This window comes from Lutra lutra, chromosome 13, assembly GCF_902655055.1.
Source record: "Lutra lutra chromosome 13, mLutLut1.2, whole genome shotgun sequence".
In the NCBI taxonomy this organism is placed as follows: domain Eukaryota; kingdom Metazoa; phylum Chordata; class Mammalia; order Carnivora; family Mustelidae; genus Lutra; species Lutra lutra.
The window spans coordinates 65265114-65279207 of record NC_062290.1 but is presented as its reverse complement, the minus strand read 5'-3'; the positions used below and the strand labels follow the sequence as shown (position 1 = coordinate 65279207).

The 14094-nt window shown below is 39.9% G+C and overlaps 1 protein-coding gene across 5 annotated transcripts in view; it reads right to left on the bottom strand.

Annotated features, from left to right (window-relative positions):
* The window catches only part of PLPPR1 (phospholipid phosphatase related 1), a 306862-nt gene that overhangs the window by 21428 nt on the left and 271340 nt on the right, over positions 1 to 14094 (bottom strand). For all 5 annotated transcript variants that reach the window (XM_047701116.1, XM_047701115.1, XM_047701117.1 and 2 more), the window contains one exon: positions 8490 to 8622. In XM_047701116.1, the coding sequence (XP_047557072.1) occupies positions 8490 to 8622 (133 nt within the window). The remainder of the gene's footprint in view (positions 1 to 8489; positions 8623 to 14094) is intronic.

Below are 14094 nucleotides of genomic sequence, written 5' to 3'. Positions count from 1 at the left end.
AATGTTAACAACGGGCATATCAAATTCTGGAGGGCTTCCGAGTAACAGCCCTGGAATTCTGCCCTTTCTGATCATGTTCCTAAATTTCTAAAGCAAAGCTGGTAATCTGAATCCTCTCCATTGCTAGCACCGATCAGCTCCACGTCCTGTTAGTGACTGACAGATACTGACCTAGTGTTTCTGCCTGATGCATTTTCTAGTCACAGTTATTATGTTCGAATGTAATAATTTAAATTATTTCCAAAACACTACTTCTTTCTTTATTGAGGTATAACTGACATATTTTAGGTGTGCAATATAATGGTTCGGTATTTGTAGATAGTGTAAATTTTATTATTCACATGAAACTTTTGAAAGCACCCTTTATCAACTGTTGGGAGTCATTGCCAATATTCAGACAGTATTCTTGCATCTCACTGTGCCTAATTTTGTGATGATGTAATATCTTCATAGCGAAAGTATTCATATAATGTTTTAAGCAAAAGTGTGAAGTCTACTTGTTTTCTTAAATATTTAAAACTGAGGGTGATCTTGTTCCCAGGGGACACTTTGCAGTGTTTAGAGACAATTTTGATTGTCACTAATGGGACAGGGGTGCTACCAATGACACCTGGTGTACAGAGGCCGGGATGCTACTGAGGACCCTATAATACATAGGACAGTCCCTACCCCTATGTGGAAAAGAATGATTTGGCCCACCAAGTCAGTAATGCTGAGGTTGGGAAACTGCTTTACAGCAAAGACATTCCCTGAAGTGCCATGAATTTGCGTCGGCTCTTCTGCAAAGTGTTGAGAAAGTGGCCATCTACTTGTTCCTTTTATTAGAGTCCAGTCTTTTAAACACTGGTGCAGGGACAGCCCTCAGGGAAGATGACTAGAGTCTCGTATAACTAAATAACTCTCCTCTTGATAATGAGAGTAACCTACAGAGTTCTGGATCAGGAGACTTGTTCCGGTCTGGAATGTTCTCATTCATGGAGGATGACACTCAAAGAAGAACAGATTTGTTCTGAACCATAGGCAGCCTCATCACAACTTCCGGAGACCTAAGTAGAGGTCTGGCTGTGCCTTTTAGTCATTCAGGGCTCCCAGTTCCAGCATCCCCCCACCCCTCCAAATGTCCCAGGCATCTTTGCTCCCTAGAAGGAAGTACCAAACATGTCAGTCTCAAAGTCTGGTGGCTTGGTTGCTTATGAAGCCCAGAAACAGAGGTTCCAGAAATGGAGGTTCCATTTTTTCCTGAAGATCTGTCCTGGCTTTCTCCTCCTGATGTATATCCTGGAGCATCAACTCTGGTTTCTATCGCTGAGTTCCAGAAATATCTCCATCGGCTTATAGGCTCATGCCTTGCTTGCCTTTGGCATTTTTCTGTCCAGATGATGAAAGTTGGGTGCCTGGGCACTGCAAGTTTTTTTAGGAAAAAAACGGAACCTTAACTTTTTTCACTTGGTACAAGGGGCACCTACTTTCCTGGAATGGTCACTGTCCTGTTAGGAAGTCACTGCCAAGTCTAGATTCTCCCTGTAGGACAGCCTCTCCCTCCCCACTTAAAATTGTATATCTGCCCCTACAAACTGCCCATTTCCTTTTTCTTTTTTTTTCATTTCCTTTTTCTATGTTATTTTTCCACATGACACTTATCTTCTAATGAACACTATAATTTACTTATTTATTTTGTTTAATGCTTGGCTTCCCCTACTGGAATAAAAACTCAGTGAGGACAAATAAATCTCTCTTTGGTTCACTAATATGTCCTCAGCAACTTAATCAGTGCTTACCATATGGTAGATGCCCACCTAAATAATTTGCTGAAGGTTGAATGAATATGATCAGTCCTCCAATTTATAAATATAAATTATGTAATATATATAAATTGTATAATCAGTATAAATACTGAATGTACATAGAAATGGACTTCCTGAATCCAGTTAAGTCTCTTTTTAGATAAAGTATGTTTAAGTGACTTTCAAAATTGAGAAGGATTATCTAGTTCTCAAAAAAGGCTGACATTAAGCTTGTCTCTGGGTACCGATTCTTATGACCATAAAACACCGTGACCTTTGAAGCTGCTTTTAAAATATTCATGCTCCATTTAGATCACACTTAATTTATGGCAATTAATTAGTGTTACACGAATTAGCTGTTTACCATGGTGCTTTCTATTCTGTCCAGTGCTACCTAATCCTCAGATCTGACCTAAATGGCGTAAGACTTGCTTGGTATTTAATTAAATTTTTATTATAAGTAATAATGGAACAACTATGTGATCCTAAATGGAAAACCCGTAATAAATAGCTTCTGGGTGACAGACCATTCTAGTTGCAAATAGATAGTTTAATCCTGATGTATTTGGATGATTTTTTCCCTTTAACCCAAAAGAAATTAGTTATTCAAGAAGGGAAAGTTAATTTAGTTTTCCTTCTATATGGCAAAAAACCTCAAAACCCTCATCAAATTCTAATGCTTTTTATTCATTACTTTTTAATATTAAACCAAAAATTTACTATTTAATAATTGATGTTTACAAGGCTACATTTACTCAAGTATATTAGTAATAAATGTAACTAAACTTTTCTTCATGAATTTTTTGGAAAATGTGACTTCCTTATTTTGTCTGCTGCTGCAGAGAGAATGCAAGAATTTATCTCTTTTGAGAACTTAGATCTATGTGTTTTTGCTGTTCAATTTAGTGCAACACCAAAAGAGATGTTATAAGAAGGGAAAGGAATGCAGAGGAAAATGTTGAGGAGATGGAGAAGCCCAAGTCCGTGTTACTAATTTGACTGCATTTGTTTTTATAAAATGTTGGTGAAATGTGTTAGTTCAGTCAATTCTTTTCCTCCCTACCCACATCATGGAAACAACTTGAGAAATTAAACTGTTCAGAGGCAGGTACAACCTATATCCGGGAGGCTGGGCATCTTTCTTATAATGACCACTTTGGGAAAACCAATTTATTATTGGATCTGTGAATCACAGCAATTCCATCCTCTCTGCCAAGGTCAACGCAGCTATTATTTTCTTCATTTAATATTTTCCATCTGACTTCACTATTTTTGCCATTTTCTCACTGAACATTTATGTTGGATCTCTGGGGTGGGCTGAGGGGATACTATTCAAGTTCACACCAGCCAGACTAGAGAAGACTGAGAGTCAAGTTACCACTCTCAGCTCTGCTTCCCACGCTGAAGGTCTTGTTAAAGGACTTGCCCAACCTTCTGAATAGCCTCTTCCTAGCCCCTATTTTTCCTTCCCTTTGCCCCTTTAAAAAAATGTTTAACTCTTTTTCTGACTTTAAAATTACAGATATTCATGACAAAAATTGGAAATTATAGAATAGAAAGCAAAAGGTAAAAATTATTCAACCATTCTCCTACAACTCAGAAATGACATAGGTTAACTATGAGTGTATTTCCCTTCAATCTTTCTTCGTTGGGATACACACACAACACACACACACACACACCCCTAGGATGTATCCTTATTTTGAAATAATTACAGATTCATAGTGTCTTGACTTTTTCAAATAACATTATATCATGAATATTTCCCCTTTCATTAAAAATTCTTAAATATAACATCTTCTGAGATTATAACTTACGGTGTTAGCGTTATTTTGAAAAAAGTATATCATTAGATATTTATCATTAATGTTATGAAAAGAATTTTAGTACATAAAAATTAATTTACATCAATGACCATCTCCTTAGGATAAATTATTTGAAGTGGAATTTTGGGTTAAAAAGGATAGCTATTTTTTAAAAAAATATTTTATTTATTTATTTGACAGAGTGAGATCATAAGTAGGCAGAGAGGCAGGCAGAGAGAGAGAGGTGGAAGCAGGCTTCCAGGACCCTGAGACCATGACCTGAGCAGAAGGAAGGGGCTTAACCCACTGAGCCACCCAGGTCCCCCAGGTACCCCAGAATAGCTATTTTTTTTTTAAAGATTTTATTTATTTATTTGACAGACTAGAGATCACAAGTAGGCAGAGAGGCAGGCAGAGAGAGAGGAGGAAGCAGGTTCCCTGCTGAGCAGAGAGACCGATGCAGGGCTCAATCCCAGGACCCTGGGATCATGACCAGAGCCGAAGGCAGAGGCTTTAACCCACTGAGCCACTCAGGCGCCCCCAGAATAGCTATTTTTAAGACTACTGAAATACACTGTCAAACTGCACACAGAAAGAGTATATGGATACAGTCTTTCCAGAAATGTATTTGAATCCCAAGCTTCTCCTTACCCTTGACAGCATAAAGCATTACTTTGTTTAAAAATATTTTGCTAATTCACTGGTCATTTTGCAGTGAGAAGCTGATCATATTTATTGGGAAATACTATTTGTATGGATTCTAGAATAATTACACAAACTGTAAGAGAAAATCATGCAATTTCAACTTAGAACAGTTAGGTAAAACAGTTATCATTTTCTGATGATTTTTGGTGGCTCTTAAGCACAACGAAAGGAGTGTTAAGCTCTTTACAATAACATTTCTAATACATTTGATTACTACCTTACTTCAATTTTTTCAAAGGAAACCTCCTCATTTAAAGGATCTTTAAGTAGTATGTTTTTTCCTCTTATAAAAAACATTCATCCAGATACTCAAAAAAAGTAAGTTGCCCTTCTTACGATACACAGACCCCTCCCCCCAACTCCACCTCTCCTATATGAAGTTAGGACAGACTTCTTTGAGTTTGTCTTAGAAATTGCCTAACATATGTACTTTAATTTCCTAAAACTAAGCTGAAGAGTGGTAATAAAGTTAATTAAACAGGAGGCAAATGAATACTTAAGAACCAGCATTTATGGAAGCAATTTCAGGCAAATCTGTGATTTAATAACATTAATCATTGTTCTTTACTTATCAAAAAAAGTGATTGAAAACCTACTATGTGCCAGGCATTTTGCAATATGCTGTTGATAAAAAGTGAAAAGATACAATCCCTGCTCTCCAAAGGATCACAAAATAATAGGAGTAACAGACTTGCATAATTACAGGGATATAGTAAGTGCCTATAAAAGACGCAGGCTCAGTGGGGGCCTGGGAGCTACCTATCTGGCTTGGTAAAGAGGTAATGTGTTAGCAGTGTTCTGGAGGCTGAGTAGGATTGTCAGCTTTAAGGGTGAGAGGATGGCAATGGGGTTCCGCAGACAGAAGGAACAGCTCATGAACAGGAACCAGAGATGGGCGTCACACTGTTCAAAACACCAGGAATGCTCTGAAAGAATTTAAGCAGGGAAATGACTTGATCATAGTTTGGCTCCAGAAAGATCTGCAAAATGGTCAATGGAAGATATTTTTGTGCACCTGGGGCTCCCGGAGCCATGTTGCAGGATAGGATACAGGGGGACCACTGACAGGGCAAGATATTTCACTGGCCTACATGTGGGGCTCCCAACCTTCAGAGTGATTCAGAATCATCTGGATGACCAGTCATGAAATACAGATTATCAGGCTCCATTCCCAGACTTTCTGATTTGGTAGGTATGGGACGACGCTTAAGAATGTACATTTCTGGGGCGCCTGGGTGGCTCAGTGGGTTAAGCCGCTGTCTTCGGCTCAGGTCATGATCCCAGGTCCTGGGTTCGAGCCCCGCATCGGGCTTTCTGCTCAGCAGGGAGCCTGCTTCCTCCTCTCTCTCTGCCTGCCTCTCTGCCTACTTGTGATTTCTGTCAAATAAATAAATAAAATCTTTTTTAAAAAAAAAGAATGTACATTTCTAAGAAGTTCTCAGATAGCTTGAGGTGACCTCTAGGATCTTGATTTAAGTAACTGAGCAGATGCTGGTGCCATAAAACAGAGGAGGGAAAGCATGAAGCAAGTGCTTCCATACCCAGCAACCTCCCTTTCTTCTTGATGCTGTTCCTCTATTTCTCCAAGATTTGCAAGTTACCTGCTGCCTGTCTCCCCACCCTTCCCTGTGAGCAACATCTCTGTTAGCTTATGATAGACTTCAATGGACAATGTCACTGATTATGAAAATGGGAGTTTGATGCTCCTCTTGGGTGAGACATTTCTACTTTAATCATCCTCCTGAAACCACACCTCCGCTCAATGCACTGACTCTGGTAGGAATTTCAGGTACTACCACCGGCAATCTGCAGGATTCATTCCTGGATAGTGGGGGGGGGGGGGGGGGCGCTGTTGCTATCCCTCATTGAACAAATCTTGCCCCGACAATGCACCGAGACAGGCAGATATACATGATAGACGCCGGTTATAATTTCTATATTTTGGACTTTGCCCCAGATTCTTTCCTTATCTTTGCCAAGAAAGAACAACAGTAACTTCTGAAGAAATCTCCAGTTAACTGTAAATAACCTTCTGCTTTAAATAACTTGCTCTAATTATACGATCCGACAGTGATCATAAAATCTTCTCTGAATCAAATTACGCAAATGCGTGTATAGACATATACACTCTCACACTGCCCGGGAAAAGTGACTTTACCCCATTTTATAGCAGATTCTTCATCTGTACGATTAGGATTATAAGTTACCTTACAGGGTCTTGGATGGATTAAATGAAATAATGCTCATAAAGTGTCTAGCCCACTGTCCTGTATAATAAAGATTCTCTTCCCTCCTTTATTTCTCCTTGATGATTTGTTACCTAGCCACTCTGGTGGGAAGTGACCAAACTTTGGACATCTTTGAAAGACACCACTGTTTGGAGTGAGTGAACTCACAGACAGTGGTGACATCATATTGTTCAGGGATTACCCAGTGAGCTCACTGGAGACTTCCACAGGTCATTGTGCAGATCGCATCAGTAGATGCTGAAGACAATTTTTTTTTGAAGACCATTTTTAAAATTTAAGATTCTATTTATTTATTTGAGCATGCACAAGTGGGGGCAGGGGTTGCAGTAGAGGGAGAGGGCGAAGACTCCCGCCAAGCGAGCAGGGAGCCAGACAGGAAATGGGCATGGACAGGAGCTGGATCCCAGGACCCCAGATCATGATCTGAGCAGAAGCTCAACTGACTGAGCCACATAGGCAGCTGTGAAGACTATTTTAATGTTAACAGTTTCTTCTTTTAAGTTAGATTTTCTTAGGTTTCTCACTTCCTCATTCCCACTCCAATCACAAAAGTTCTTGCGTCTTTTAAAATTTTTTTTATTTTAAAAAAAATTTTTTTTAAAGATTTTATTTATTTATTTGACAGAGATGACAAGCAGGCAGAGAGGCAGGCAGAGAGAGAGGGGGGAAGCAGGCTCTCTGCTGAGCAGAGAACCCGATGTGGGGCTCGATCCCAGGACCCTGGGATCATGACCCGAGCCAAAGGCAGAGAGAGGCTTTAACCCACTGAGCCACCCAGGCTCCCCTAGTTCTTGCATTTTTTATTTTAATGTGGTCATTTGCTTATGACTTCAAGTACTCCAACCCTTTTCTACAATAGGAAAAAAACAGGATTAAGGATAACCAAAAGAGTTGAGAGGATGTTGTATTCTGGCCTTCACTTTCCCAGCTGTCAGTTCTATAGGTTTTATTTATTTATTTATTTATTTTGTAAAGATTTTGTTTATTTAGAGAGGGGGGGGGATAGCAGACTCTTGAGCAGGGAGCCTGATGCAGGGCTCAATTCCAGGACCCTGAGATTATGACCTGAGCCAAAGGCAGAGGCTTAACCCACTGAGCCACCCAGGCGCCCCTGTAGGTTTTAAAGAGTATCACAGCTTGTTTTTATACCAGCAATGTTCACACTTCGGGAGCTTTATCCTGGCTCCCATGAACATCTGGTCAGTAGATACTTGTAAGATCTCATTTGAACACTGTACCAGTTATTTATTGAGTATTTACTGTTTAGGAACTCTGCAAAATCTATTTCCTACCTATTCCCATATACATATTCATTCCCACTCTATAACCATTATCCACATCACCTCAGATGTTTTTATAAAAATCCTAGGAGGAGAGATATAGAACACACTTTAATTACCTCTTATCATGAACACTAATAAAGCTATTTGTTTTCCAACCTTGGAAAGGCACCATTCTCCAGATTCTGACGGGTTACATTTCCCATACTTTGAGTAGAGTTCACTGCATAACAAAATTATACTGGATGGGAAATCTTTGTCAGGAAATTTGATTATTTCTAAACTCATTTTATTTGTGTCCCCCGCTGTGTCCCCCCGCCCCCACCACCAGACTCAGTTAAATGGTATATGACAATATCCGGTCAATATTAAAATATATGTCTAGAGGGAATCTCAGATAAATATTGTGTAGGGAAAAAAAAACCAAGCTGAAATCATTTGTAAGAGAACTGAATAAGTCCTGCTTCACTTCAAGGATGAGAAATTAGATGTGGCATCATGGTCAGGCTCAATGGCTCCACTTCCTGGAAAACCCCTAAAGAAACTTTGCTTTTAAAGTTGATGCTCCCATAGCTTAGTCTATTCCATCAAGCGTGTTCATCTGTAGTAAGTTTAGCAGATTGGACCTATAAGCGAGGGCTCGGTTCGGCAAGCTCTTGTACTCACCTATGAATCTTATGATCCTTCGGAGTAAGGGGTTCAGGTAACAGCATTCTCCGGTCAGTATGGTTTTCTCCTGGGCAATCAAAGATTCTCTGGTTGACTTTATGAAATACATGGATATCTCACCAATAAAAATCTGGAGAAGGAATGTTTAAGAAATGTTAAGTTGGAGAGAATGGTCTGATAAAGGAGACCAGTGACTTTAAAAAACCAAGAGCAAAACCCAAACTTTTGAGGCTCCAGATCTTTTTAAAAGATGTCATGCTGCAGGGAGTGAGGTTTAATTAGTAGTTTGTATTTACTTCTTCAAAAGAATTAGAGATGGCAATAACTGATCATTTTGGTGAGGTTTCAGGCAATCCTATCAAATTCTAAATTCTTATAAAAACACAAGTTGCCATAATAAATTGTAATAGAATCTATGATAAGGCTCACTCGTGCTGGGACTATTCTTTTAACTGAATGGGTGAGCTGCAATGCTGAGAAATGACTGGGACAGTTGTATGCCCAACAAGGCATTATAAGTACACATTATGATGAATTATGACTTCGTTATGTGGCAATACATTATTTACTTGATCAATCTTTATTTGAACATGTTGGTCTGAGCTATACTTCTCACACTGTGAACTGGCTGACCGTCCCTTCTTTATAATTGGCATTTCTCTCATTATCTGGAACTAATATGTATGTAGTACCATATAAATCACAATGCCTTTGTGTAGATTGTTTCTTGATTACACTTCTCGCACTCAGGGTGGTGTATTCCTATTTAAAATAAGGAACCGGTGGGAGGTAAGTTGTCACTAACTTACCATCAGTAAGCTGTCATCAACTTACCACCAACTCATCATCAACTGAGAATCATCAGCGAAGAATAAAGTTAGTAATTACCACCATCTATTGGTAACTAGGTGTCAGGTGCTTCATCATAGTATTTTTCATGCTCAGCAGGTCCTTAGTGTAGGCATTATTGCCCTTGTTTTACTGGTGAAGAAAGTTCAGGACCCCCCAGAGCAGACAGCTGGCATGTGGAATCACTGGGACTGGTTTCCACGACGCCTAAATTCCAAAGTTCACACTTTCCACCTCATCATACGCCATTTTTATTTTTCTCATCCCAACTTTGACATTCCCCCAGAAGAATGTGACCTTAGAGATGTTCTTTGCTAGGTACACGCTTATGGTGTTAAGATAAACTTTATCACTGTGTAAGAGTTCCCCCTTTCCTCACATACTTCCTGTCATTACGGAATATCTGTTTAGATGGATAAAGATGACAACATCTTGAGTGGCACATGGGTGTTGAAATTGAACTGTAGAATTGTAAAACTGGTGTCATTTATAGGTATTTTCTGCTTTACGAGCAAGGAAACGGAAAGACTCGGGGACGTGGCCACACATGGTAGGACAACAACAGAGGCATCCCTGAAATGTAGCTGTTACCCATCACCCTGTGTGCCCGTGTTATCCTGGTTGCACAAATATAACATCTGTGGCTCAGACGGGTTAAATAATCTGTCCAAGGTCAGGGCTCGTAAGTCACAAACCCCAGCTCTGAAGCCAAGAAGACCTGGTTCCAGAGCCTTCATGTTCATGACTTACACTTTTACTTGGAAGTGACTCAAGAAAAATAGTTGAACAGAGAAGTCAACACAAGTCAAGTGGAGTGTGTTTCAAATACTGAAAAACTCAGATGCTATTAAAATACAGGACAGAATGGTGTTGTGGACATAGAACTGGAGGCCAGTCAGAATGGGACAGGACACTGGCAGGAAGAGACGGGACTCGGGGTCTGACGGGTGCACAATGGTGCATATCATGCTGGCAGATGCTAAGGATGGCTGTTCAGACCTTGCACTTTTTTGTGCCTAATGTCCCTTGGAATTAACAATGCATTGATGCTCTGCCACGGACAAATATTTCAATAACTTTCAGAACTCAGCCCGCCCTCTTTTCTAGGAACACCTATCTCTGCTAAAATAAGGTGCCGAGGGGTTTTGTTTGTCCTGACTACACATGATGGAACTGCATTGCCGTTCTTTATCTTAGTGAACAGATGGGGACAAATTCATGCATGCTTGGATACGTGAAACAGTATTTCTTTGAGGGAGCTTTCTCTGATTCCACAGACTAGCTCCAACATTCTTGTTATACATGGATTCCTTACCTTGTGTTTCTCTTTTCTATTTCTTACCAGAAATGGTTACATATTATTATTGTTGTTGTTCTTTGTCATGGGATGTCCTGTCTGTCTTATTCTTGGTTATACTCCCCCAGGGCTTAGCCAAGTGTAAGGTACAAAGTAGTTATTCAATGCTGAATGATTGAAGCATATCAGATTAATGAAGGTCTTTTGGAATACAAATTGAATGAGGTAGAGTATAAAGAACACAAAACGATATCCGCCATGTATCCTTCCAGACCCAGTGAAAAGGTCACTACCCTTCCCAAAGCCTTTGCCAGTCCCCTCAGGAAAAGAGAGACCCTGTCTTGTCATTGTCTCCACAACACATTATAAAGATCTCTATCCCGACATCTATCCCATTAACTGTAATGATTGTTTGTATGTCCTTCTTCGTTTGGCTATGTTGTCCTTATAGGAAGGACTTCCTTCCATTCCGTGTATGGTGCTTAGAACAGGGACTGATACACAGTAGGCTCAATCAATATTGGTTGAATGAATAAAAGGTTGAATCTTTAGAGGACCTACTTAGAGATAGAATCCTCTGACCTTAATTTCTCTGAAGATGAACAATGCAGGGAATTGACAATATGGACAAGAAAGCACACAATTCTCGGTGTATTGCTTAAGATGAAATAAAAACCAAGGGCTAAGTAATCCAAAGTGAATTATCTCTTCAAACTAAATTCACTCGTACACTCTTTTTTGCATCTGATAGTTCTGGAGAGGGAGCACTCACTCTGCCAGGAGTTGTTTTAGTGCTGGAGGCAGAGACGTGAACAGATATCTGGTGTGTATGAGTGTGTAGGGAGGGCACAGAATACTTAAAAATACATCATGTAATGTCATGAAATGACATATGATTACAAAGCAAATCAGGGAAGTGAGATGGAGGGTGATAACCACATAAGGATAAGCGTGAGAAGAAATGAACGTTGCTTGCCTTAGCGATTTCAGAAGCCGAAAACATTCTTATTCTATAGGAAAGAGATGTGCGCATTCTAGAAATCCTCCATTTAGTGAAGCTTTCTACTACTCACACAAGAGGGCAAAGAAAGCAAGAAAATGTGTGAGAGAATCTATACACACCCTATTCTTGTTAAAGATACACATGTGCATACACACATACCCACATAAAAATCTCAACAAAATCACTCCAAGTTGTACCAAACCAAACAAAACTTGTCATGCAAAAGGGCATGGGGCTCAAATAAAATGTCCACAAATCCTAAGACCCTCACATCAAAGGTAATAAGCAATACAAGAATTGTTCCTATTGGCCAACATTATTAAAATTCCAATTAAGGTATAAAGCATAAAAGAAAAAAAAAACAGAGCAAGGACACATACTATACTATATACAATACTGGGAATATGTTAAGTGATAATAAATGTTTACATAAGGAAGAAAGGAAGGAAAGGAAGAAGGAGAGGGAGGAAAGGGGTCATTTTATAACTACCAGGTAGGAAAATATTCCTGGTCTTCAGTTAAAACTGTGATGGACATAAAGGTTGCTGAAGAAGCAGTCCAGGGCTCAGGCTGCAGTGAGTGGGCTTTGTGGATGTTCATTTTTCTGTATTTTACCGACAATACCTAAGGTGTTATTTGTCCATCTACTGGATCCCATAGTCTCATTTAGGGCCATATTATGCTTGGAGAGAGTGAAAGAATTCTGCTTGATAAGGGAAAAGGTCTCTCTTCTTTCCTGCTAGGCCTCCAGCCCACACTGAACACCATTTTGTACAAGGCGGCAGGTTTATGACTCTGGTTTTGGCAGTGGCTGGGTTCCTCCATCTCTGTCTCTGCCACACACTCTGCCTCTGTCTATCCCTCTGTTCAGAGAGCGACTGGGACATGTGGGACTCTCCAGGTGTTTGGCCCTGGCTGTCTTATTATGGCCTTTCTGACTGCTGGCTGACAAACATCATATCACTCACAGCAAATGAGAATACCCTCTGGTGAGAAATGACCAAGGCCAAGTTCTAGATCTGGCAGTGAATGAACTGCAAATGAATTTCATTGGTGCATTTCTTATCCCCCAGCTATGCTGGCTACAACCCCATGTGATATAAGACATTTAGATAACAGTAAATATACTTTAAGTAATGAGGATAATTGTTCTTTGTTGATAAAATTGTATTTCAGATATATAAACCCAAATGGCAAATAAGTAAATAATCCTGGAATGTAGTTCATCAGTTTGGTGTGTTTTAGTTTATTTATTTTTTAACATTTTATTTATTTATTTGAGAGAAAGTGAGAGCTAGAGAATGAGACAGAGCATGAGCAGTGGGGAGGGGCAGAAAGAGAAGCAGGCTTCTCGCTGAGCAGGGAGCCCAACATGGGGCTCGATCTCATGACCCTGGGATCATGACCTGAGCTGAAGGCAGATGTGTAACTGACTGAGCCACCCAGGCTCCCCACAGTGTGTTATCTTATAGACTTCACTTCTTCAAGGAGATCTGGTAAGTGATAAATAAGTGATATAAATGCAAAATATTTAGGGGACAGTTTTTATATTTCAAAATAAAAAGAGTTTGCAGGAAATAGTCGTCACTGGAAGATGTATTACAATCTCATATTGTAAGGGGGATTCACTGCATGTTATATGTGGCTGTCACTAAAAAGAGCATCTAGAAACTCTGGAATTTTTGTTTTGAGCTCACACACATGCTAGCTGTGGCTCTGGTACTTGGCAAGATCAAAATCATTGCTGTTTCTTGAATGTGGGCTGTAGTGTTGAAATCTCAGCTCTCTCCTCCTTTGATGTGTGATTTTTGGGCAAGTAATTGAACTTTCTGAGCCCCAGTTTTTCTTTTTTTTCATGACCTTGAAAAGGACGGTAATAGCTATACCGGAAAACAGTTGCGAGTATTAAAAATGTACGTCAAAGCATCTGTAGGTGCTCAAGGAATGTTTGTTGTCTTTACTTCCTGGTCTATTCAGGCAAAAATGTCTGTTGAGAATGGTCTTAAAAAAAAAAATCACTGTCTCTAGTCCTGGAGTAAGGAAATCTGGTATGACTCTAGCTCTGCTCTGCCCCTAACCAGGTATTTGACCTTGGACCAATTGTTGGACCTCCTTGGGCCTCAGTTTCTCATCTGTAGGACTAGAAGACCACTCCTGTGCTTTTCCAGCTCCAACATTTTTTGCCTTTATGATAGGAACTGACAAGAGAGGGCTGATTAAGGGAAACTGAAGTCATATAATTGAGTTGTAATCTCAGTTCCATTGGTTAAACTCTCCAGGGCCTTATTTCACTTTGCCCTCACCAAGTCATCTTCCCTTCAGCAAAGTGGATGCAACCCACTCCAGAGTCATCCTGTTGCCTGATACCTCTGTCACCTGGGTTCCTAAAGGACGGCAGAGGCTGGAGGCCCCCTCTCTGGGATTTCTGGGTATTATACTCTGAGGAAGAGGAA